Consider the following 22,402-nt stretch of genomic DNA (forward strand, 5'->3'; position numbering starts at 1 on the left):
TTACTGATTCGTACTAAATAGCATTATCGAAACAAGATCTGATTCGCTCCATCTTGTAATCAATGTTGCTTTTTCTTCCAATGAATGGTTTTTCAAAACAATACGTCAACGGCTTAATGATTTTTCTTTGAATACTTTATGACCGAGAAATATTCTGTGCCGTCTGGAAGAATTTTAATATATGAGATGAGCTGGCTGTTTTTTTCTGTTTGTACGTGAGTACCTGTAATTTGTGTTCTCTGCCCACAAGGATGCAAAATAGTTACTTCGCCAAAATGACTACTACTCGCTAAAGGAAATGACCTATTTAACCCGAGCCTGGATAAAAATAATTGTCAAATATTTTTAAAGTTAAAGGACAAGAGAGGTTTTTAATGCGTCAATTACATTTTCGACTTATAGCTAGCTAAAGCCTAGTTTTAATAATCTCCAATAAATACATAGAGCCCGAATAAAATGTCTTCCTTTTCCGATGACACATCTATTGGACAAACAAAATTTTTCTCCAAGCGATATGATATTCATTCTATACGCAAACTTTGGAGAAAAAATTAAAAAATATGTCATATAGTAAAGTTTGACAGAAGGAATTACATGAATGTGTTTTTACTCCCAAAAAGCCGAATTTTCTTTAAGTTTAGTCATTGCTTCATTGCTTCTGTGCTAGTTTTACATTCATGCAGCTTACAAGACTCAAATGTTTTTTAAAATTTTGATTGGTTTCTTGGATTTGACCCTTGGTCTTACATAACAATTACTTCCTTACGGTGAACGACCGCTAGGCGAGGACGAGCGTTTGAACGCGATGCTTTCTTCACTACATTTCTTTATACCCATTTAACTCCGATGATCTGATTTTTAACTCTCCCCTCTAGCTGTTACACAATTCCTTGTAAATTAGTTACAAGAAAATTGGAGTTAGATCAAGATAACAACTTCTGCCAAGTTTGAGTATTCTTATTACCCTTTTGCTGGGTAGTGAATGGATATTATAGGGATAAGTTACATTCCCTTTTGGGATGGAAAAGTAAAATATCAAAACGCCGCGAATTAAAAGGGAAAAGTCCATTCGAATTCAATAAAGAGGGTCTTGCATTAAGTTATGTTTATTGGGTGTTAAAAGGAAAAACTATTAATTGTTACGATAAAAATTATTTTACAACAATAAAAGTAAGAACTTAACAAGCTAGAGCTAAAAAGTGAGTCAATAGAATGATAAGATATTTGATTTGGACAAAATGATGGTGACATAAAGTTCTTTAGAAGAAATGCTAGCCGACTTTTTTTATATAGATAGTCTAACTGATATGGTTAGGTTATGACAGATCTTCGGGATTGAAGATTTGTTTTCTTTCTAATTCGGTTCATTAGCCTTGTGCTTATAACCGTTGTGGTTATCGCATATTGAGAGGGGGAGGGGAGGGGAGGGGCGAGACTCAGAAGTGCGAGTCTCTAAGTCCGTCATTTCTTAGACAGAAATGCCAACGCCTGATCACCTGTTATCAAAAAAGAGGCTAAGGAGGTGTAAACAAAACACAAAGGGATGAGTTTGAGTGGAGAATGGAACAATACATAAATTTTGTACACAATATATCCCTTCTTGACAATACTTCACTTACGCACTCTCTTATTTTAGCATTCTTCTCCTTGTGGGCCAAATGAGACGAAAAAGACTATTCAAAATCTTTCCCTTTCAAGAAGTTGAGAGGCTTTGGGAACGAGGAGTCTTGGATGTCAAAGGCAGTGGAGTGAAGGTATACAAAAAGTGAAACCTTATCATTAGCAAAATGAGCTTGAACAGCGAAAGAGACGTCAAGCAACCTTACAAATCCTTGTATTTCAGGAGTGTGGCAACCTAAAATCCCATCCAGGATCCAGCAAAAAAGTGACCCCAGGGGTTGAGGGGCATGTTTCCCCAAACGGGAACTAGTTGGTAGAAGTGATAGGACCTGTTACCGTGTGCAGCCGTGTGGAAATAAAAGCTCGCCTCACGAGATATCAAAAGAAGAAAATGACCAAGTGTACTTTATAAAACTGGCGGATAGAAGGTAAGCTTGTTTTCAGGATCTTAGTCAATGGAAAAAAAAACCGTAAAATGGGGCGCATAGAAAAGAAGTTTCCCAACGCGACAGCTGCAATCGCTGTTTGTCACAAGCCCTCTTCCGCTTCTCTCGAAAAGGCTTCAAGAAGACTGAGCACCACATATACTCGCAGTGCCTGCTGGGTTTTGAAACTCAGACTGACGTGGCGAGCGCCGGGCATACAAAGAAAGATGGCGGTCGTTTCGTGGGCATCGGTAATTTTAGTCTTTTTCGGGTTAGATTTAGCCCAGGGCCTCTATTTCCACATGGGAGAAACAGAAAAGAAGTGTTTCATAGAGGAAATTCCAGACGAAACAATGGTTATCGGTTAGTTGAGACATCCCTTAATGTAACGCAATTTTGGGATAATAGTACCTAAATTAGCGTCTGTTCTAAAGCCACTTGATTTTTATGGGTTAGGCTTTTCGAATGACGAGCAGATCTCTGGTAGTTCTGGTTGTTAAAAAAATTCCCACTTAAGCTATTTTCTTGGTAAAGTAGCATACTGTTTCGAATCTGAAAATGTGTATTTAGTTTAATCGTATAATAGCCAGCATGTTGCATGCATCTTTACTTCAAAAGGCAAATATACCAGTTACTGAAGAAGCATGTATGCTTTACTATGAGTCATTTACCAAAAAATAACGTTAGAAACAAGGTTAAGCGGGTAGAGAAGGAAATTAAGAGCAATTTAGAGTTATTTAAGACCTTCAAATTACCATATTGGCATTTTACAACTTTGGGTACACAACTATATAACACCAATCTCTGATCTTTAAATACTTAAAGCGGACTAATGGTTAAGCTAAATTCCTCTTACTTAATGTTGAGTTTCAATGTAGTAGTTACTACAGAGTATATCCCACTAACAAAATAATCAAACTTCCATCCCCCCAGTCTGAAGTTGTTCAAACACTAGACAATATTTATTAAATTTCAAACTCCAGATGATGCATTTTCAGTGTTCTGATTGGTTCACACAACTCTGCTTATCAGCTCATACACCAAATCAATCTTTATGAAATGATTTGCGCAAGTTTTGCTAAACTGGATTTACTTTTGGCTGGAAACAGTCACTGCTCCCATGTATTGTGGATATTTTAATTTGATAAAATAAATGTTCCATTCGCACTTGTTGTATATGAGATTGGTTATAGCCAATTTGGTACTACATGCCTTGTTCACTATTTACCATCTCACATAAGATGCTCACTCATGGAATAATTGTTTAGTAGTAAGTGAATCTTTATCGGTTATATAGTTTAGCTTGTTTGGTCAACAGATATCTACTGGATGGCAGTTAATCCAGACCTGTCAGTATTTAACATATAAGTACCTTGACCTTATTTCAAAATTAACTTAAGTGGTATTGCCTTCCCTGAACTAATGTTATCGTGACAATTCAACAGGTAAATACAAGACACAGTTATACGATGAAAACATCAGAGATTTCCTTCCATCCAGTCCTGGTATAGGAATGCATGTGGAAGTGAAAGATCCCAACATGAAAGTTATTCTATCTAAATATTATGCATCAGAGGGAAGATTCACTTTCACCTCACATTCACCGGGTGAACATCTTATCTGTCTTCACTCAAATTCTACTCGATGGTCTTTGTGGGCAGGAGGAAAGCTGGTATGTCAGATTGAGCACACTTATAGTTAGAAGTGAACTCTTTCTCAACTTTGAGATGTATAATGTCCTCACTTTGGACTTTCAAGAAATAAGCTGGGAATTTTAGTGGTTGTCATTTCTAAGTATGGGTTTTATTGGTATCTTTTTCAGCGCATTCATTTGGATATTCAAGTGGGTGAACATGCCAATGATTATCAAGAAATTGCTGCCAAAGACAAACTTACAGAACTCCAGCTTCGTATTCGTCAGCTGTTAGACCAAGTAGAACAGATAAGCAAAGAGCAGAACTATCAGAGGGTAAGGGTAACAGAACACCTGTTTAAATTTTGAAGAAGATTTATAAAACAATTATAGAAAAAGAAAACTTTTTTTTCACAGAAAATTCCAATACTTAATGCAATCCTTGTGTATTTTCTCAAAATCCTATAACAATGCTAAAAGCAATGGTCAAACTACATCAAGTGTTACAATTGGAGCATGCAGCTTTAACAAACTTTTGAAAAGTTAGTGTAGGATTATAACTTAATATGAGGATATACCTTTTTTTCCATAGTGATGAATTTTCTTATTTTATACTTAATGATTTTGTTTTCTTTGATCACAGTTTCGTGAGGAGCGGTTTAGAGCGACCAGTGAAAGTACCAACCAGCGTGTACTGTGGTGGGCTCTGGCACAAACTTTGATACTCCTTGTCACTGGATTCTGGCAGATGCGTCATCTAAAGGGATTCTTTGAAGCAAAGAAACTAGTTTAAAGAAATTATACAACTTGTTTTAATTTGGGCTGAAGGACAGGATCCATTGGGCTCTCTTTTACTGCCTGCTCCCTACGTGGATATCATTTGCATGGCTTTCTATTATCTCAAGATGATAAAATTCATCAAAGAGGCTTGAAGACAACATCACAAATGGATTGAATTACTTTTGATTTCACTTTTGTTATTACCTTATAGAAATTTGTTATTTCTTGCTTAATCCTTTAACTCCCATGAGTGACCAACACAGAATTTCTCCTTACAATATCAATACAATATCAAGCAGGCAGGTGATGAGAATAGAGAAGAATATCAATCATGGGATTATTAGTTGATCCAATACTAAATTCTCTGAACTAACATCATAAAATATTGTATGGCAGATAGTAAGGAGAATTACTAATCAGATCTTGGGAGTGAAAGGGTTAACCTGAACTTGTCATAATTAATCTTTTTGGCCCTTTTCTTCTGGCCTCAACAAGAGCTTAGTATTTATCTTTTTGTTTATCACCCTGGAAATACAGTCTGGTTTTGATAGCCTTTTACTAATGGTCAAAAGAGACATTTCACATAATGAAGTACTATAAGTACAGTTTCCATTTAATTGAAGTTAAGTCATAAATTCCTTGAAGTGATCACTACAGCTTTTCCTCATTTTTTTGAATGCAACATCCGGCAAACAGTGCTCGTGGAAATACAAGTGTACTAGATGGAGAGTGTTACATAGATAAAGAAAAATATTTCCTCAAATAGATAGCACTGACAGTTTAAGTGTTAAAACAAAATTTAAAGGGTGAATGGTTTGCTGGTGTGTCTCTACTAGCAATAAGATCATGGTTCATCAAAATGTGGATAGCACTACAGAGATTTAGCCAGATCTATGATGACTATCGTTGGCATTGACTGGAAAAGTTTTTTTTTCTGTGGTGTACATTGTAGCAGAATGTTCCTCAGCCTATTGCCTCTTGTCTCTACAAGTTGTTTTTTTAAAGAGTATAACTTTTCCTCTGTCCGACTGAAAATATTTGATGGTTATGATCTTGGTTTTAGAGTGCTGCTCAAATTTAGTTATACTGGTCTTTACCTAAGATAATTTTTCATAGGAATTGAAATATTTTACCTTAATTTGCTGTCATGTTTCTTAATAAAGAAATAAACTTCATGATGTATTATAGTGTGGAAAAAAAACCTTGTCTCCCAGTCCCAAACAAGACAACCTGCAATAGCAACAAATAAATTTATACATGAACACACAAAGAAACTATGACCTAGATAAATTTAATTTGGTAATGGTACATCCATGAGCTGCTGTCATCCATTATGTTCTGATAGATTGAGAGTATGACTGTGTTTCAGTTTTTTGGAGGAATGAAAAAGAAAAACTTAGAGAAAACCCCTTTTGGAAAAGGCAAATAACCAACAGCATCATCTACCCAGGCTCTGGCAGTAGATGCTGGTTGGTACCCCACCAATTCCATCACTGCTATCTTGATTTTCAAAAAAGTGGAACTGTCTGCTGATTCTTTTAATAATTAATCTTGCTAATCTTAAGGAAGCTGTCTCTTCTACTAAGATGTCAGTGAATAATTTTTTTACAGTGTGAGTTTATCTAGAAATTACACGAGATAAAGCCAGAATAACTGTTAAAGATGGATGAGTCAAAGTAAGTCAGTGAACTTCTCCTCTCAAACATTTCTCCTTTATTTTATCCATAAAAACCGATAAAAGAGCCTTGCCTTGCGGGAAAAAATCTTATGAATGAGTAAACTGGATCCTTTTACAGGGGAAGGGGCGGGGATTCATTAGGGATTCGATCGCGCAGTTAGAACTGGTACCGATTACGACTGCCTGTTTGTTTTTGACCGCCTTTTGAAAGCAACGGAAAACGAGGTAAGATGATTTTAATAATAATTTCTCTTTATAGATCGTCTAGAATCTTGCGCTGATGTGCTAAATGGCTTTAATGAAACAATTCTTGCCTTATGTTTTTCCAGTGCTTTTCTTGTCTTCGGTTTATAATGATTTTACGGTCGCGAAAATGGGGTATGAGGTTACATACTGCGCTTTGTTGAACTTGCCAACCAATGATTATTTAATGCCCGTGGAAAGGTTTTCAGGAACTTTCTGTTTTAAATCAGTTGTAAAAAAAAATGGGAAATATTTCTTCATAGCCTTTAAGATTTGAAATTTTATACAATTTTATGTTATACTTTTTTCCATCATGCTTTTCCTCGCTGTGTTGATTTGAAAATACGATCGATGTTGATCTGTGGTGAATATATAACTAAATGCGCATGTATATCAAACCAGTGATTTGCTTTTCATATGTGGAATTTAAATGTTCATCGTCCGGAGGTCTTTAGGAAAATCTAAATTTGTCGTCGTTCTCATTTGATCGTGGTATGTAGAAAATTCTCTCGATCAGACCTTCGTGAAAATTGTTTCAATATTCTTTTGACGATATTTTTAAAAGAAACTTCTAGATAATCGACCATACTGCTGTGTTTCTGATTACCATATTCTGCAATTATCTGTGTGGCTTTTGCTAATAAGATCGCTATGAATCTGATGGACTAGCAAAATTTTATTCTACTAGCAAACAACAAAACAGAGGTAGAAAACACCTGCATAAAAGGTAGACTGAAAGCATTTCTTCTTGATTTTTTTTATATAAAGCATTAGCCAAACAATCACGGCTCAGTAGGCAAGGCAAGGTCACCAAAAGGTCAACTTAGAGTCTGTTTTCAGAAGATCACACCCTGTAGACAATAGGCAAGGCCAAAGAAGAGCTAACACTTCTAATATTCCAGTCAGTTTTCAGAAGATCACTGCTCTGTAGACCAGACAAGGCCCCAAAAAGGCCAACACTTCAATTTTCCAGTCTGCTTTCAGAAGATCATGGCTTTGTAGACAATGTAAGGTCACTAAAAAACTAATCTCTCCATTCTACAATCCATTTTCATTACATCACAGCTCTGGCAAGGCCAAATGGTGAAGCCACCAAAAAACTAACCCCTCATTTTACTCTCTGTTTCAGTTGTGATGTCAGTGTTCTATGATGGAACAGTCCGTACCAGTTTCTGAAGTTAGCTCAGAGACAGCAAACGGGCCAATCCCACCAAATAATTCAACATTCCAAAATATTGAACAGGTATTAAAAAAAATCTGTTTTTACTTTCTTCTTCAGATTTCTGCCTTTTTTTACTTCCAACATTGTTACAAAGTTCACTGTTTTGCATGAAGTTTACTTGTACTTAGTTACAGAAAATGCTTGTTCACTTCTTTCTAACAGAGGCTATGGATAATGAAAGTTTCAACTTATGTGCAACATTAAATTTAATATTTGTTGGGAAATGCTATACTGTATTTTGTTCATAGATTACAAAAACAACAAATAAAAACAAGGCACTTGTGACATTTGTCAACAAATATGCTTTTGTGCAGGTCATGATTTGTAGAAAAGCTTTTCAATAGAACATTGTTGATCTGACAATTAAAACTGTTCAGTTGGTACCAATTTATACTTACGAAAGGAGCACTGTGACAGGAAATTGCTTATTTGCCAAAGAATGAAACAACCGCCTGGACTTGCATAAGGACTCTTTTATATGTGGCTCGAGGCATTAGCTTAAAATTCGATCAAAACCACCTTGTCATTTGTTTATATTTGCAGCTTAACTTTATAAAAAGCAAATAATTTATTTGGCTGACATAATGACTGGTAGAAAAATGTAATAATAATTTTGATCTGTTCCTTTGAAAAGAGTCATTATTTTGGCTTCAAAATTGATCATAGCTTAGAATATGAGTTGTACTTTCAGCAATACCAGGAACAATGGCATATACTGGAAAATTTACAATCTGAGTTGGGATCAGAAGGACAATCTGAAAGCAGGCAAGACTCAGTGGCATCTTTTAACAACAGCACAACTTCAAATGCTAATAATGAAGACGCTGAATCAACTGTTAATCCACAAGTAAAGGTTTGTTTTTAATCCTTCAACCCCTAAAAGTGACTAATATCTAATTTCTCCTTACAATATCACCCCTGAATCACACTTTAAGGTCATGAGAATAAAGGAAATGATCACCAACTGAAGAAGCAGTTGATTGTTAGACAAATTCCCCTTGTCTACACCTTAAGACATGAGTAAAGTAGGGAGAATATGCATAATGATGTTGTGATGGAAAGGGTTAGGGGGGCATTTTGGAAGTGAAGTTGATTTTATGCTTTTTATCATAGTAAAGGTGGTGGAGCATCACACCTATCAATCTGTACATGCCCTTAACATGTTTTACTCTCCCCGGACTCCTATAGGAAGGCACTGAAGAATGGTTTATTCTTGGTGTGGACCCAGTTGGAACTGACCAGGAGAACACCTCTGACAATAAAAATGTTGGAGGAAAGGAAAACATATCTGGTACTGAACAGGAACGAGAGGGAGAGACTGCAAAACAGGTTGGTGTGGCAAGAATACAAGTCTGTGTCTACATATTTCACGTGTCACTCTTCCATTTAATACAAGAATGATGATTATTTAACCATTTTAATTATAAGACATAATTGGACTTTGTTTTGTCCAACAGTTATCCCCTTATGCAGAGCAGTGGTTTGAGTTAGAGCAACTAAAGCAGAGTGTACGATCTTTGGGTCAAGTGGCAGGTTTGCCACAGTCACCCCAGCTCAATGAAACTGTAGCCAGTGGGTTAAGCAGTGGTTCACTGAGTGTTGAAACACTTGAAGAAGTTGGACTTGAAGAGATAGATGCTGTGCCACAGGAAGGAAGAGCAGGGGAGGGTAGGTTACAAAATTAAGTATTTACAATCTTTAGTTATGCTGAAAATATGCTTGTTGGCTTAACTTCTCCATAGCCTAGTGTGCTCAGTGCATCAGTTGTGAGTAATTTAACCCATGAGCTAATACAGTAGATCTATCTCCAAAATTAAATAAACTTTTGGCAAGAATTATTTCATACCTTATATGAGACATTCTGAAAATTGAGGTGTACAATGTTCAGTATGTACTGCCATCAGCACCTCCAGCTGTAACTTGGGGAGAAGGAAAATTTCCAGGAACTAGATTTGCAGCGAAAGTTGCCAATGAGGCAACTTGTGTTTAGCAGTTGTGTAGCAAGCTGTTAAATTTTTGTGATACAGTGTTTATGGTTGCAAGTAATGATAAGATTTATATTTTGCACAAAGCAGGGAGATGTTGCACAAAATTTCCTTTTTAGATTAATTTTCTGGCATCTGAAATTTTTTTTCTGGAGATAATGTTATGAGTTAATTAAGGTTGCCAAATGGCGAATTGGATGTGTGGTTAGAGTCAGTAAAGTAAACAGTGGAGCATCATGGCAAGAGTTTGTCAGCCTTCTACAAGTATTTCCTTTTCTTAATTTTATGTAGAATGTTTGCCATACTTTAAGGAATATGATTACTTTTACAATCTTCTGGGGAACTTGGTTTTTGTTTTTCCAGTCTAGATTCTTTGGTATCCGGTTAGATCGCACCATGGTTAGATCGCTCCCAGTTAGATCGCTCCAACCAAAAGTTAGATCGCTCCACTCGAAAGTTAGATCGCTCCATCAAATAAGTTACTTCGCTGCCAAAATAAGTTGCTTTGCTCCATGTTGTAAAGTGAAGTATTACTTACCAATGATCTTTAAAGTTTATAGGTGATGATGTGTCTTGCGACGATTCGAGTACATCGTACTCACTCTGTCTTTCAGATTAGACACCGAGCTACCGATGTATGATGTATAGCAATGATGGAATAAATGATCGTGGAATAAATTATAACGTTGTAGTCTGAAGTGTATTGAAAAAGATCATTCAAATACCAATACTATCCAGTGTGGCCTTTTGTGGTTTTCGATGTAAGGAAACTGATATTCGCCATCTTTAATTAATAAAGTAGATTACACTTCGTGAGTCCCTTTCATGAGGCTTTCTTTGTTCTTTCTGCGTAGCTCGGATTTATTTCATGCGCGCGCGAACGATATCAATCGATTGTTCGGTTAGATATGCACGTCATTTAATGAACTATCAATTTAGATACCTTAGTTTTGCTACCTTTACCTTAGTTTTCGACATGGAGCGAAGTTACTTATGTTAGGAGTGATGTAACTTATTCGATGGAGCGATCTAACTTTCGAGTGGAGCGGTCTAACTTTTGGTCAGAGCGATCTAACCATGGTGCGATTTCACCGTAATTTGTTTCTTTTGTTGTTGGACATTTATTTATCCTAAACTCACATTTGTGAATGTAGCTGTTGAACTGTTGTCATTGTTGTACGCCAGAGGCAGCTCAAGAAGCAGGAGGCGAAGAGGATGTGGAGGATGATTCGCGCGATAGTGGTACCTCCTTCAGTGTTAATGGGTCTGGTGTTGAAGACAATGGATTAAGAAGCCAGTGGTTCCCACTGAGGCCAAGTGCTGTTGGGGAGGATGATGAGGAAACTAATCAGGTGGCCTACACTACAAGTGCAGCTTTTCAGCCATCAAGTGATGAACTACCTCAGAATGTTCCACCAGCTTGGTCCGATGATGATGCAAAGCAGTCACCTCCTGAGAGATCACAACCAGATGGAAGAGATGGGCCAGATCTCAAGAGACCTCCTTGGGTCAGGAGCACATTTACAAGTACGCAGCAGACAGTCACCCCTCCTGTCCAGAAAAAACCTGTGCCCAGTGGCTCAGCTGAGGCGACAGACAGTGGTAGTGATACATCTGTCCTCTCACAACCACGGAATGACAACGCCACACCACTGGAAATTATCACCAGGAGTGTTCCTCCTGCTCCAAGAGGTGCAGCCTTCGTTAGTGAGTTGAGGCGAAGACACGCCCCTCAGCTGAACAGTGACAGTGATACTGAGAGCCCAGTGTCGAAGCTACTCGGCCCAAACTTCCGTGCAGTTCAGCAAGTGTTGAACAGACTCAAGCAAGACAGGCTCACTGGAGGTGTCAGCGATGAAGCAGAACACTCAGTGTCTGAACAGCAGTCTTTGAGAGAGGAGAGCCAGCATTCATTAGGGAGTACTGTTTCAACAACTCATGGGACAGAGGGAAATTTTGGACTTGAAACAGAAATTAAAAAGACGAAACCCACAGCTGATGCAGTAACCAGTCTTGAGTTAAATTCTTCAAGACTATCTGAAGGGGCAATCTTACCACACGCTGAGAAACGACACCGTGATAGACAATCAGAGGATGAAGCTCGCCGAAGTGCTATCGACACCTTCAGGAAGTCATGGGATACTGGACTTACATCGAGCTGGACAAATGCCAAGCCATCCCATCGTGATGCAAGTGGAATGAGTCCTGCTGAGGCGTTCCTAAACTCAATCGTACCTCCTGCCATGAATGCCACAGAAGCACGCAGTTCAGCCGACAGTAGTACTAAAAACGCAAGGATTTTAGATAAAGATGTTCGTTCTTTCTTAGGAAATGGAAACGTGATGTCTCATCATGACACTGATCATATTATTTCTCAACCTCAGTTATCAAGTAGATATTCCACTGAGCTTCGTCCCCGTAGCTCAGTAGAGGACAGTCTTAGGAGCTCACGGATAGCATGGGGAGATCATTCAGTTCCGGTTACAGATACAAAGGAACTTCCTCATCGTAGAGACATATCTGATAATGCAGTGCTTCCATCAAGAGCACTTGCATCCAGAGAACGTTTACACGAGATAAGTTCTCATAGTTCCACTGGAGGAAGCGTTCACACTCTCAGAGCTGCTTGGCGAGAACCAACATTACCCATGGGTCCTAACAGCAGAGAGCCGTCACTTGGTGATGTTTCTGAAGAGATGTCCGGTGTTATTCCGGCAGACAATTTAGAATTCCCAGTTCAGATAAGCTCTGTTCCTTCAGATGGAACAAACGCCTCTGGGGTCACTGTTTCCGGTGAAACGGAGAGAGCTAAAGATTTGAACAGAACGGAAGAAAACCACGTTAGGAGACGAACAAGTGATGTAAGCGTATCATCAGATGATACAGACGATCTATTGACATATGAGCCAGTACTGGAAGGTGATCGTCAATACTTGCAAATGCAAAAGCGAACTAAACATGCTCAACAGCGAGTTGTTGCAATGGACCAAAGGCAAAGTTGGTTACCTGCGAGACCGTCTGAATTTGCCAAACGGAAACCTGGCCAGGAACTACCCCCTCCTTCAATGGAAGCACCGGAGGGCATCCAAAGTACCCCTGCTGATCAGGATGACAGTCAGATTAAGGCTTTGCACTGGTCCTTAGGCGCTGGTACTATTTCTCCCATATCATACGATAGCGTAGCTCAGAGCGATTCTCAGCACGAAGGATCGTCAACGCCGTTGGGTCCAGCTCTAGAGCGTTCAAGTGTCCTTGGGGTTGGTGCCCTTCAAGAGCAGAGTCTCCAAGAAGAGGACACCACAGCTTACAGCGAGGATCGAGATGCAGCTTTGATGAAACAACATCGAAGTCATTCCATCACGGAAGTCTCCTCTTCCGATGAGATGTACAGACCAGTTTTATACAGGGATGCTGCAGCAAATAAGGAAAACCACCCAGACGAGAGTGCAGTCGAGGCCTCACCCTATGGCATTTACGACATACGAAAGTCCTCAGGCCCTGGTAGTACAAACAGACGTAGGAAGGCCTTGGGTCTTCAACCCAACCCTGCAAGGGATAGCGTCAGTCAGGAGGGGACTGGCATGGTTTATATATCAGGAAGCTCTACGCCAAGTAGTGTGCGTGGTGGGAGAGATAGGTTCTTGAGGAGAGAAGAAACTCTCCCTGGAAGACATTCTTCTCATGACGAACGACGCCCAGACAAACTACACGAAGACGAGAGGTTCCACAGGAATGAGGAACTTAAGAAGCCGCCAAAAACAAAAGACTCTAAAATGGAAAAAGAGGGTCGAAAGAGCAAAAAAGATCGAGAGATGATTAGGAAACGAGATTATCAAGATACACGCATAGAGGAAGGCCTGGTTCGCGAGAAGAGTAAACACGGTCATCCACGTCGAAATCGGTTGAGCAACACTTCAAGCAAAGAATCCACTATCAGTGGTGATTCACCAGAGGATGAAAGAGAACCATCGCGTCATTCTTATGCCAGATCACGACAGCCACCTTCACAGTATATGGACACACTTGATCCAAATGTTGACAGTCATTCTTTAGGTCACGGTAAGAGATCTGCCAGAGCTGGAAAATCAAAGACGAGATATACTGAAGATGATCGTGCAATTTTATCTCAGCGGTCAAGGCTAGAGACATCTGAAAATAGAAAAGACGATTCAAGGATACCAGATGCCAAGGGTGGCCATTCTTCGCGTGATAAAAGCTTTTCTCGTGATCCAAAAACCTCCAGAATGGATGCTAACATTTCAAGGCTGACTTCGTTGATAACAAAGTCATTAGAGGAGAGCATTTCCTCCTCCTCTCTTGCGTCAACCACAACGTCTTCAAGAAGACCAAGTTCAAAAAGTAAAAAGGCAAAGCTGGCTTCCTCAACTAGTGAATCGTCTGACGTTTCTGAATATTTCAACTACGCTTTCTTCGAGCCTCGTCTCCGGACGTCCATTGGACAGAAAATAAAATTAAGAGAGCTGCTGAGGTCTGTGAAGTCACATGACCTTTCCCCTATAGTCCGTAGAACTCGAGATAGCACTTCTCCTGAGTCTACCTCAGGATTGTCCAGCAACGACGGGGTAAGTGCCGAAAAGGAGCCTGAGCCTGTAGTGAGGGAGCCTTTACGATCAGATGCTGCACAAAAGCCTGCTGCGATGTACTCCACACAACAGCCAACGAATGGTCCAAGATGTACTTGCGCTCGCGCGCCAAAGGCTGTTACACGAGCAACATCATCAGGGGCGTTCCGAAGCCGTAGAGAAGGTGATGGAAGAAGAATTGAAAAGCGCGATGTTGGTGTGAACTGTCCCACACCAGTTATGACAAGGGACCCATCGCCCGTTGAAGATGAGGTGTCGCGCATTCTGTTGGAAGATGCTAGTACTCAGACGGACGAAGTTGGTGGTGGACGAAGAGTGGAAAGAAAAGTTGATTGTGAACCTGAAAAACCACCGCGTAAGTCAGTGAAGAGTAAAAGATACGAACAGCTTTCAAATGTTGAAGAACGTGGTGTTATCTCTCAACCTTCGCCTAAAAAGTTAGATCTCTATTACCAGATGGAGCAGCGAGAAGCTCGACATAAACCTAAAGAACGTTTAGTACCGAGTCAAAATTCACCGGATCATCGTGTTAGAACAAGCCCTGACTGGAGAAACAGGGCACAGGAGCCTGCGTGGTTTTATCCTCTGAAGGGCAAACCGCAACCCGAACAAAAAGCCACCTCACAGATAAGCAGTAGCCTGAATAAAAGTCGCACAAGAGACGAACTACGAGCAGACATGTTTGAGGCTTCAGTTAATCCTTCCAGCACACTACAGCAGCTGAGTCTTCAAGAAGCATTTCTCTATGCCAGGCCTAAATTTGTAAGGCGTTCGCAGGACAGAGTTGCTCAAATTGAGCAAGCTGCACGAGAGAAAGAAAGACGTAGGATGTTTACTCAGACTGTGGATGAAGAAAAGAAAAGAGAAGAGGCTGAGTTACGAAGAGCAAGAAGTCCGCCTGTTCCTCAGAAAGCTAAGCCTCGTGTCTCGAGAAATGGTTAGTTCACGTCAGGAGTCCTGGGTAGGGTTGTGTGAATCCCACTAGGAGCAATTTTCGATTGAGTGTCGAAAGTTATTGGAGACTCTTAGTTTTTATAAGTTTGCTCTTCGATTGGTCTGGAAAACTCGCGCCATTTTCGCGGCTAATGAGATGCAAAACTAAACTAAATCGTGACTTGGTCTCTCGATTTTTCTTTATTCCCGTACTTCGGCCATTATTATTGTTTACACTTTGATATTTCATTTGCTCCTTGTGATGTTTTCCTTGGTTTCCTTGGCTGTTGTGATTACTTCGGTTTTGTTTCTACTACACGCAATCGAAATTCGCTCCAACCCAGGAATTGCGGTCGTTTTGCTAACGAGCAGTTTGCTGGCGTTTCTTAGGTCGTTTCGCTAACGTTGTAAGTTGTTTTGCTAATGTCTCTTTTAGTTTTGTTTTCTTTGAAGCAGCGACAAATGTATCGAATCGACTCTCGTAATGTTTCGAGTCGACTTCATTTCGTCTTGAATTGACTTTTATCGGCGGCTTTCAGTTTGTATTGAAACGACCTAACTCCCCTTCGATTAGCAGTTGATCAAGTTCTGCCGAAGGAGTTACGAAACGTTTCGTAAATACCCCCTTTTTCTTATAAGAACGTCTTATTTTGGGGCTGAGGCTGAATGTTCTTTTTTTTTTTGGCTATTTGAGCCTAAAAGTGTCCTTGACATATTAAAGTTTTGAGATATAGTATTTCAATAATTCGATTCGGACGTAACCAGACTAAGTTCGATTACAAACTGAGTTGTTTTTCAGTGTATCGTGCAATAAAAAAACCGCATCTTTAAAGTTAAAAAGGCCCCTAAGTATTTATGTTAGTTCTCCTGTGGGACTACAGTTTTACATTTCTTTTTCCTCTGTTTAGAATTTTCATTTACTCTCAGCCTGGATATGTTCTTAGCACGTTCTTAAGATTTTGGTCAATCTCAGGTTGAACGTTCTTATAAAAAAAAGGTTCTTATATAGGTTGTTATAAGAAAATAAGAGTGTGCGTCAGAGAAACGACGTATGAGGCGTTGCAAACTGCCCCGAGATATTGGAAAAACGACCTAAAACGTTAGTAAACTGGTCGTTAGCGAAACAACTCGTAGGCGAAAAGACAGCTTATCAAACCTAATACCGGTTATTTTAAGAAAGAGCACGCAAGAAGTTTTTTTCCTTTTTTGAGTATTAACTGATTTTGTTTTCTACTTTAGACCAATTTTCTGCACCAAAACCACGGCAGATGACCCGGGCTGAGATGAAAGAATTAAATAAGAGGTAAAGCCAGCTACTTTTTTCTCCAATACCTAACGGTCCTACAGCTGTTTACTTCTTACTTTACGAGTCATATATAAACTTGGTATTGGTTTTGGATGGTTGGTTTTTGAAGGAGAACAAATTACCTCACTGATACAACGAAGAATGATACTATTCACTTTGCACTTGTTTTTTGTTTTTTTTGTTTTTTTGGTTGTTCTCCCTCATTTTGTTCTCTGTGTCCTTCTAAGATCCTACTTTAGTGTGTAGCTCCATTCATGGGACTGTCTTTCCAAAAAGTTGCATCATCACAATCAATTCAGAGTGGAATCTCAATTGGTAGAAAGCATACAGAGAAAATAAAACTTGACACTGAATTTTGTCATGTAAATTGAGCCAACACGTGTCTGGATTTTGGACACTATTTGATTTCAGATACTATTGTCCCATTGTGAACATAGGTATCTGAATTTAGACACTATTGTCCCATTTTGGATAAGAGTTTTTTTTTCATCCTTGTATTTATCCTTTTTTTCCTTTGTTCAGACTTTACAAGAATTTACCAGAGGTGAAAGCAAAGAATGAACAGCAGAAGCGCTTAGCTTTTTATAGAACAAATAGATTACGTGCCCAACTTTATGACAAAGTGAGTTTATTTGTTTGTTAATACATTGTAGCATTCATATTAAAGCAGTTAGTCAAAGTGAAAACAGGCAACCTGCTTGCAACTGAAGCATAGGAAAACACCAGTGACCAAGTTAGTCTTACTTTTGATTGGCTGAGAGACTGGCGTGAGTTTTCTGGACCAATCACTGAGTGAAGTGATACAAAACTAAAAAAAAACTCAGACTACATTTGACACTCAACTGAAAGGGTCTCTATGTGCACTTATGCAACAACATGAGAACCATCAATTAGGAAAATGCATTCACATACATGTAAGCCCTAGTAAGCCCTAGTATGTAGGGGTGGGGAACGTGGGGGTGCAGTCGGTGCCTATTGTTAGAGGGACAGAAGGATGAGGAGAATAAAGCCATTGGCCCTTGGCATAAATGGTTAGCTGCCAAACCAGTCAGCTATAGTTGCCATCACCTTGGTTCATATGTGACAACCCTCCTGCACTCATTTATTGTGGTTAGCATCAACAGTATCAAAAGCATCCCATGTTGTCTAAAATAAAGGCTTAAGCTGAATTTGTTAAAATTAGTTGTAAGAAACAATCAAAACAGTGGTTGATTTTCTTATTCCAGTTTTTATCCTCTAATCTTTCTGCAGAGAGTTCGCAACCGTCTCAAAGGAGCTGGCAAGTGACTTTCAACCTCCCAAAGATTATATTTTATTTCACAGTGTCAACATGGTTAATTAACATCCAAATGGTTCCAATGAAGCTTTCGTGAGGGACAATAAATGAGTTTGATACCCTTTTAAATTGATTCTCCGGTATCAATCAAATCTTAAAGTTTAGCTTCGGTGTTTATTCTGTCACATATTGTGACAATAAATTTTTATTTATGACTTTTACAAGAAAAAACACAGGGACACAACCCCAATATTTAAGGTGCTGTTTCTATCAGTGAGTTTTACTTTTCAGTGGAGTTCTTGATTTAAGGTTAAAACTAATGGAATGAAGAACATATTAAAGTAATAAAGATCTATGGTACAGTTAATTGTGTTATTGATGCTATTTCTCAAAAGCAAATCACTATTCCCAAAAGATTTGGCTGGTGAAAGAAAGGAAATATTATTTGTAATAATGCAGTTTGATCGTCCAGGTGAGTGTAGTCCTGAGAAGGACTGTTGTCGGTAGTGGTGACTGACGTTTCAACAACCTGAGCGGAAGTCATATAGATTACTCTGTTTCATCACTACACATTCTCAATGAAATCAATGTTATGGTAATTCTTTTTAACTCTCAACTCAGTGATGGACACAAAAAATTATCACTACAACTGGCATCTAAGGAAGATAACACCTTATTCATAATCCAATCCCTTCTGACAGAAGTACTCTTCCAAATGCATACTTGCTAAAGGCTGCTTTTGGATCTTATACCTGTTACCCAAATTTATTATGAGTTCAAAATGAAATCAGCCTCAAATTTACAGAACTGAAATTCTCAGAGGCATTTATTGGATCCATAGTTCTCGATACTGATTTCATTGAATAAAAAAAAGGCTTGCTGTTGTGGGGTGCTGAAAATTTTGATAACATTCAAATTGTGTAGTTGGAGAAAAATTATTGAAAGTTCTTTCCAAGCTACTGTCAATCATGTGACAGACCTCTTGGGAAACATTCAAGCGAGTTCAAAATTGAATGTCATGTTTTTGAGCTGCGAGTGGAGGATTCCAATCCTTTTTGTTTGTGTCTGCCTTTGCTATGGCAATGATTGACAGAAGCACGAAACTGAATCTTCAGTTTAGTTCTTAGCCTCAAAGTTTGCATGTTACTTAAAGGGATTGTAATTGGAAACTGTTGAAATCAAAATTAGTTGCAGATGGTGCAACCAAGTGTAACAAACTTAACTTGTCTAGATTGAAAACTCTTCTTGTTTTTAACAGCCAGTAACATGACAGAACATGGACTTATCAGTTTCATGAAAGACTCAAAACATTTCACAAAAAAAGAAGTTCTGACTTCTGTGACTACCAGTCAAAAAATAGTAATCCTTTTCAGTGTTATACTTACGCAGACAATACAACTAGCTGATATTCCCACTGAAGTTCATCCATTTTAGTTTGGGAGTTATTTTCAAAGCAAGTTAATTTGAGTTTATCCATCTAGGTCAAGTAAATTGTTTCCTTTAGTAAGTGATTTCTCGCATCTAAACAATATATTTATATACTTGCCAAGAAGGTGGAAAATTTGACAGCTAGTACTAGCAGTTTCATAGAGAACAAGGTGATCCGGAGAAATACAAATATTCAGGAATATTTTACAGATATTTCCAAAGATGTGTGTTGCATGTTTCGCTAAGTAGAGAAATGGGTTGGCAGGGGAGAGTAATTGATCTGAAGGCACATGAATATGCACATGTTTTACTACCAACTGGAATGAATAATCCCCTTTAACATTTTGATAAAGGGTTTTCTCAAATGTTCCACATCCTCCCTTGTTCCTTCAAGTGCATCATCTAGATCTTGCATCAGATCTTCATCCATTGGATGGAATTCCAGTCCACCATAAAATACTCTCTCATGCTGTTCTGAATCATAATTCTTTTCAAGCAAGTTTAGGTTTGGCATAAAGAAAGATGGCAGATTTCCTTGCTCAAGACAATCATCAAGGAAGTCATAGATAGCCTTCCCCCAGGTAATCACCTGGTCTTCTGATGTGTTCTGTATATCAAGGTCAATTTCTTTCTGGCAAGATTTATTTACTAACAGATAAAGTGCATTTTTCAAGAAGTAACTAGAGATAACTTTATCTGCCCAGACATTGTTATCTTCTGGCAGATTTACTACTACCTCAGTTTCTTTGTGCGATGATTGTTCAGCATCACTTTCATTGTTTCTTTCTTCATCAGAACTGCTTGGTAGCTCTTGCATGATTTGAATTCCTGGTGCAATTTTTGAACACACATAAGTACTTCTCACAGCCTTTGCTAGAATGTAACTGGAACGTACATGCTCTGGAAGAGCCTGGAATATTGCAGTTTCTGCTGTAGAAAAAGAGAGACGAAAGTGCTTTTCTCCATGTTTGAAAAAACATTCACCATGTAGGGCCATCACAACGTGAACACCTTTTTCTTTCAATTTGGGATGCAACAAAGGGGTTTCACAAATATTTGGAGGCCAAAACAAGGGGAAGTGTACTGCAGGGACAAGATCAACACTGATCAGCAGATCTCTGTAAACTTGACCAGACCACTTGAGAGTAATTTTTGTAGCATTTGCACCCATTACGCAGACACTAACTGGTGCTAGAGAGGGGAGATCATTCCAGATTTCCTCCTCAAAAAAGGCTTGGTTTAACTGACCACTGAAGTCATTGATCAACTTTGCACTCCTTAAACTGTTGTTTTCATCCACATATTGCATAATCTCATGAGAAGCTGACAGGCACAAATCAGGTTTCAGTTGCAGTTGACAAAACATTGGGGGACTGGATTCCATGTTTGGCTCCTGGAAATGCTTCCCAAGTTTCACCATTGTACATAAGAAGTCAAATTCATCAGGAAATCCACACTTGGTGCCTTCACTGACACTACCAGAGATCTCAGGGACAAACGTAAACAGGGGATAAGCTTTTGAAACAATTCCTGCCACCCGCTGAATAACTTTGTTCACTGCAAATTTAATTTCTTGGCTCTCTGGAATTACTTGTAGTCTGCCAATGACTGGTGAAGTCAATAGTTTTTTCAGAGTTCTGTTTGGGTGTCCATTTAGAGAGAAGTCCTTTGACTGCATCTTTTCGACATCCTCTTGCTTTTTGATGTCATTGAATTCATCTTTGAGTGGAAAAAAATCAGGTAGTTCTCCGCGTTGAAAACCATTGTCCAAACACAAAAAATAATCTTCCAAAATATCGATTAGTTGTACATAACCAAAGTACCTTGCCCAGTGGAGTGGGGTTTTCCCAGAATTATCTGGCTTTGACACTAAACATGATTCACACCGATTCAATAAACATTTCAGTGCAATGGCATTGTTGTAGAAAACTGCGTAGTGAAGAACTGTTGCTCCATTCTTGTCCTCGATATCAACCACACAGCCATTCCCGATTAGCTCCCTTAAATTTGCTGTATTGTCCCAGGAGCACGCCAAGTGTAATGGGGTAACACCATTTCTGTCTTTGATGCCTAAGTCAGCCCCATGCCTGACAAGGAACTGCAAGAGAGAGCTCTGTCGCATTTCGGATATCACATAATGTACGAGAGCTCGACCAAAGATGTCTTGACTGTTGATTTTATGACCTTCAATCACAAAGAGTTTCACTAATTTTGAATGCCGCGATTTCTCCTCGTCATATTTATCTGTTGGGTTGCTGCAGTCTAGATATCTCAACATATGCAAAGGTGTCATTCCTAAAGAGTTACTGCTGTTCACCGATATTCCTGTTGAGATCAGAAACTGCACGGTCTCTAAAGAAGCCCCTGTTTCGACCGCCTTATGCAGGAGGGTTTCACCCGTTGAGGATAGTGTAGCAGATAAATCGACTCCAAGATCTACAAGGACTTGAAGAACCTCAACAGCATCTGATTGAAACAGCTCCAAACTATGAAGCAGTTCGTAGGTTCCATTTCGCATACGATCGGGCTTTTGCAGGGAAAATCCCCTGTCTACGAAAGTTTGGCATGCTTTTTTATTAGCATGCTCTAAAGCATGTTGAAATGGCAGTCTTCCTAGGCCGTCTCTACTGAACATATCTGCGCCATAGTTTAGGAGAAGCTGTACCATTCTGTAGGCCTCGTCGTCGTAAAAATTAATGCAGTGCAGAGGCGCGCTGCCATAATCATCTCTCTTGTTAGGATCTTCTCCCGCTTTTAAACAGTTTTCCACGGCTCCAAGACCAGTGTTAAGTATAACTTCACTGTGTAGTGGGAATTCCATGATGTTCTTTTGCTTCAAATCGATCCACCTCAAGTGTCTTCGGGAATAAAGCTTTCTTAGTATTACAAGGTTCTTCGATTCTTTGTTTGCGCCAAGGTAAACAGATTCCCTCGGTAACAAGGGGAGGGGTGCACCATTAGTAAAGTGATAGGGGAAGGGGATGGGGGGGAATTTGGCGGATGGAAGAAATTCTTATTTCTCAAATATGTTTTGCTTGTTCTATTTTTTAGGTGGAACTCTGAAAATACGGGTTATTTTACCCATTTAATCGATGTCTTTTTTTCTCTTGCGTTCTATTACGTACTTTTTTACGGGGATCTTTTTCTGTCTTTGCCTCAACCCCCCCCCCCCCTTGTTAGGGGTTGGCATTAGTGGCATTTGCACTGATGGATTTCCCTAGAGGGTGGGGAAATTATACGTTTGATTCCTTTGCCTTGCTTTGAGTTTG

At 39.2% G+C, this 22,402-nt stretch overlaps 3 protein-coding genes across 4 annotated transcripts; 2 read left to right on the top strand and 1 right to left on the bottom strand.

Moving 5' to 3' along the window:
• The first annotated feature begins 2,230 nt into the window (after positions 1–2,230).
• Positions 2,231–5,643, top strand: LOC131788418 (transmembrane emp24 domain-containing protein 4). The gene is made up of 4 exons (XM_059105508.2): positions 2,231–2,408; positions 3,491–3,717; positions 3,868–4,014; positions 4,322–5,643. The coding sequence occupies exons 1-4, from the start codon at positions 2,273–2,275 to the stop codon at positions 4,469–4,471; spliced, it is 660 nt and encodes a 219-aa protein (XP_058961491.1). The 5' UTR covers positions 2,231–2,272; the 3' UTR covers positions 4,472–5,643.
• A 684-nt stretch (positions 5,644–6,327) lies between these two features.
• LOC131788388 (dentin sialophosphoprotein) lies at positions 6,328–17,817 on the top strand. Of its 2 annotated transcripts, none has more exons than XM_059105476.2 (9): positions 6,328–6,361; positions 7,509–7,622; positions 8,293–8,454; positions 8,790–8,930; positions 9,059–9,269; positions 10,772–15,127; positions 16,363–16,426; positions 16,952–17,051; positions 17,681–17,817. In XM_059105476.2, the coding sequence occupies exons 2-9, from the start codon at positions 7,527–7,529 to the stop codon at positions 17,714–17,716; spliced, it is 5,166 nt and encodes a 1,721-aa protein (XP_058961459.2). In that variant the 5' UTR covers positions 6,328–6,361; positions 7,509–7,526; the 3' UTR covers positions 17,717–17,817. The 2 variants fall into 2 exon arrangements, with proteins under 2 accessions (XP_058961459.2, XP_066022086.1); XM_066165989.1 differs by lacking the exon at positions 6,328–6,361 and adding an exon at positions 7,280–7,386.
• Positions 17,818–18,128: 311 nt separating this feature from the next.
• Positions 18,129–22,039, bottom strand: LOC131788398 (uncharacterized). The gene has a single exon (XM_066165993.1). The coding sequence runs from the start codon at positions 21,952–21,954 to the stop codon at positions 19,444–19,446; it is 2,511 nt and encodes an 836-aa protein (XP_066022090.1). The 5' UTR covers positions 21,955–22,039; the 3' UTR covers positions 18,129–19,443.
• Positions 22,040–22,402: the final 363 nt, after the last annotated feature.

Source organism: Pocillopora verrucosa, chromosome 1 (assembly GCF_036669915.1).
Source record: "Pocillopora verrucosa isolate sample1 chromosome 1, ASM3666991v2, whole genome shotgun sequence".
Classification (NCBI taxonomy): domain Eukaryota; kingdom Metazoa; phylum Cnidaria; class Anthozoa; order Scleractinia; family Pocilloporidae; genus Pocillopora; species Pocillopora verrucosa.

Excerpts from the sequence above, each read along its gene's own strand:
- LOC131788418 (XM_059105508.2), top strand. The coding sequence starts at position 2,273 with ATGGCGGTCGTTTCGTGGGCATCGGTAATTTTAGTCTTTTTCGGGTTA. Across the intron at positions 2,409-3,490 it reads AGACGAAACAATGGTTATCG|GTAAATACAAGACACAGTTA; the intron begins GTTAGTTGAGAC and ends ACAATTCAACAG. Across the intron at positions 4,015-4,321 it reads AAGAGCAGAACTATCAGAGG|TTTCGTGAGGAGCGGTTTAG; the intron begins GTAAGGGTAACA and ends CTTTGATCACAG.
- LOC131788388 (XM_059105476.2), top strand. The coding sequence starts at position 7,527 with ATGATGGAACAGTCCGTACCAGTTTCTGAAGTTAGCTCAGAGACAGCA. Across the intron at positions 8,455-8,789 it reads CTGTTAATCCACAAGTAAAG|GAAGGCACTGAAGAATGGTT; the intron begins GTTTGTTTTTAA and ends GGACTCCTATAG. Across the intron at positions 9,270-10,771 it reads GGAAGGAAGAGCAGGGGAGG|AGGCAGCTCAAGAAGCAGGA; the intron begins GTAGGTTACAAA and ends GTTGTACGCCAG.
- LOC131788398 (XM_066165993.1), bottom strand. The coding sequence starts at position 21,954 with ATGGAATTCCCACTACACAGTGAAGTTATACTTAACACTGGTCTTGGA.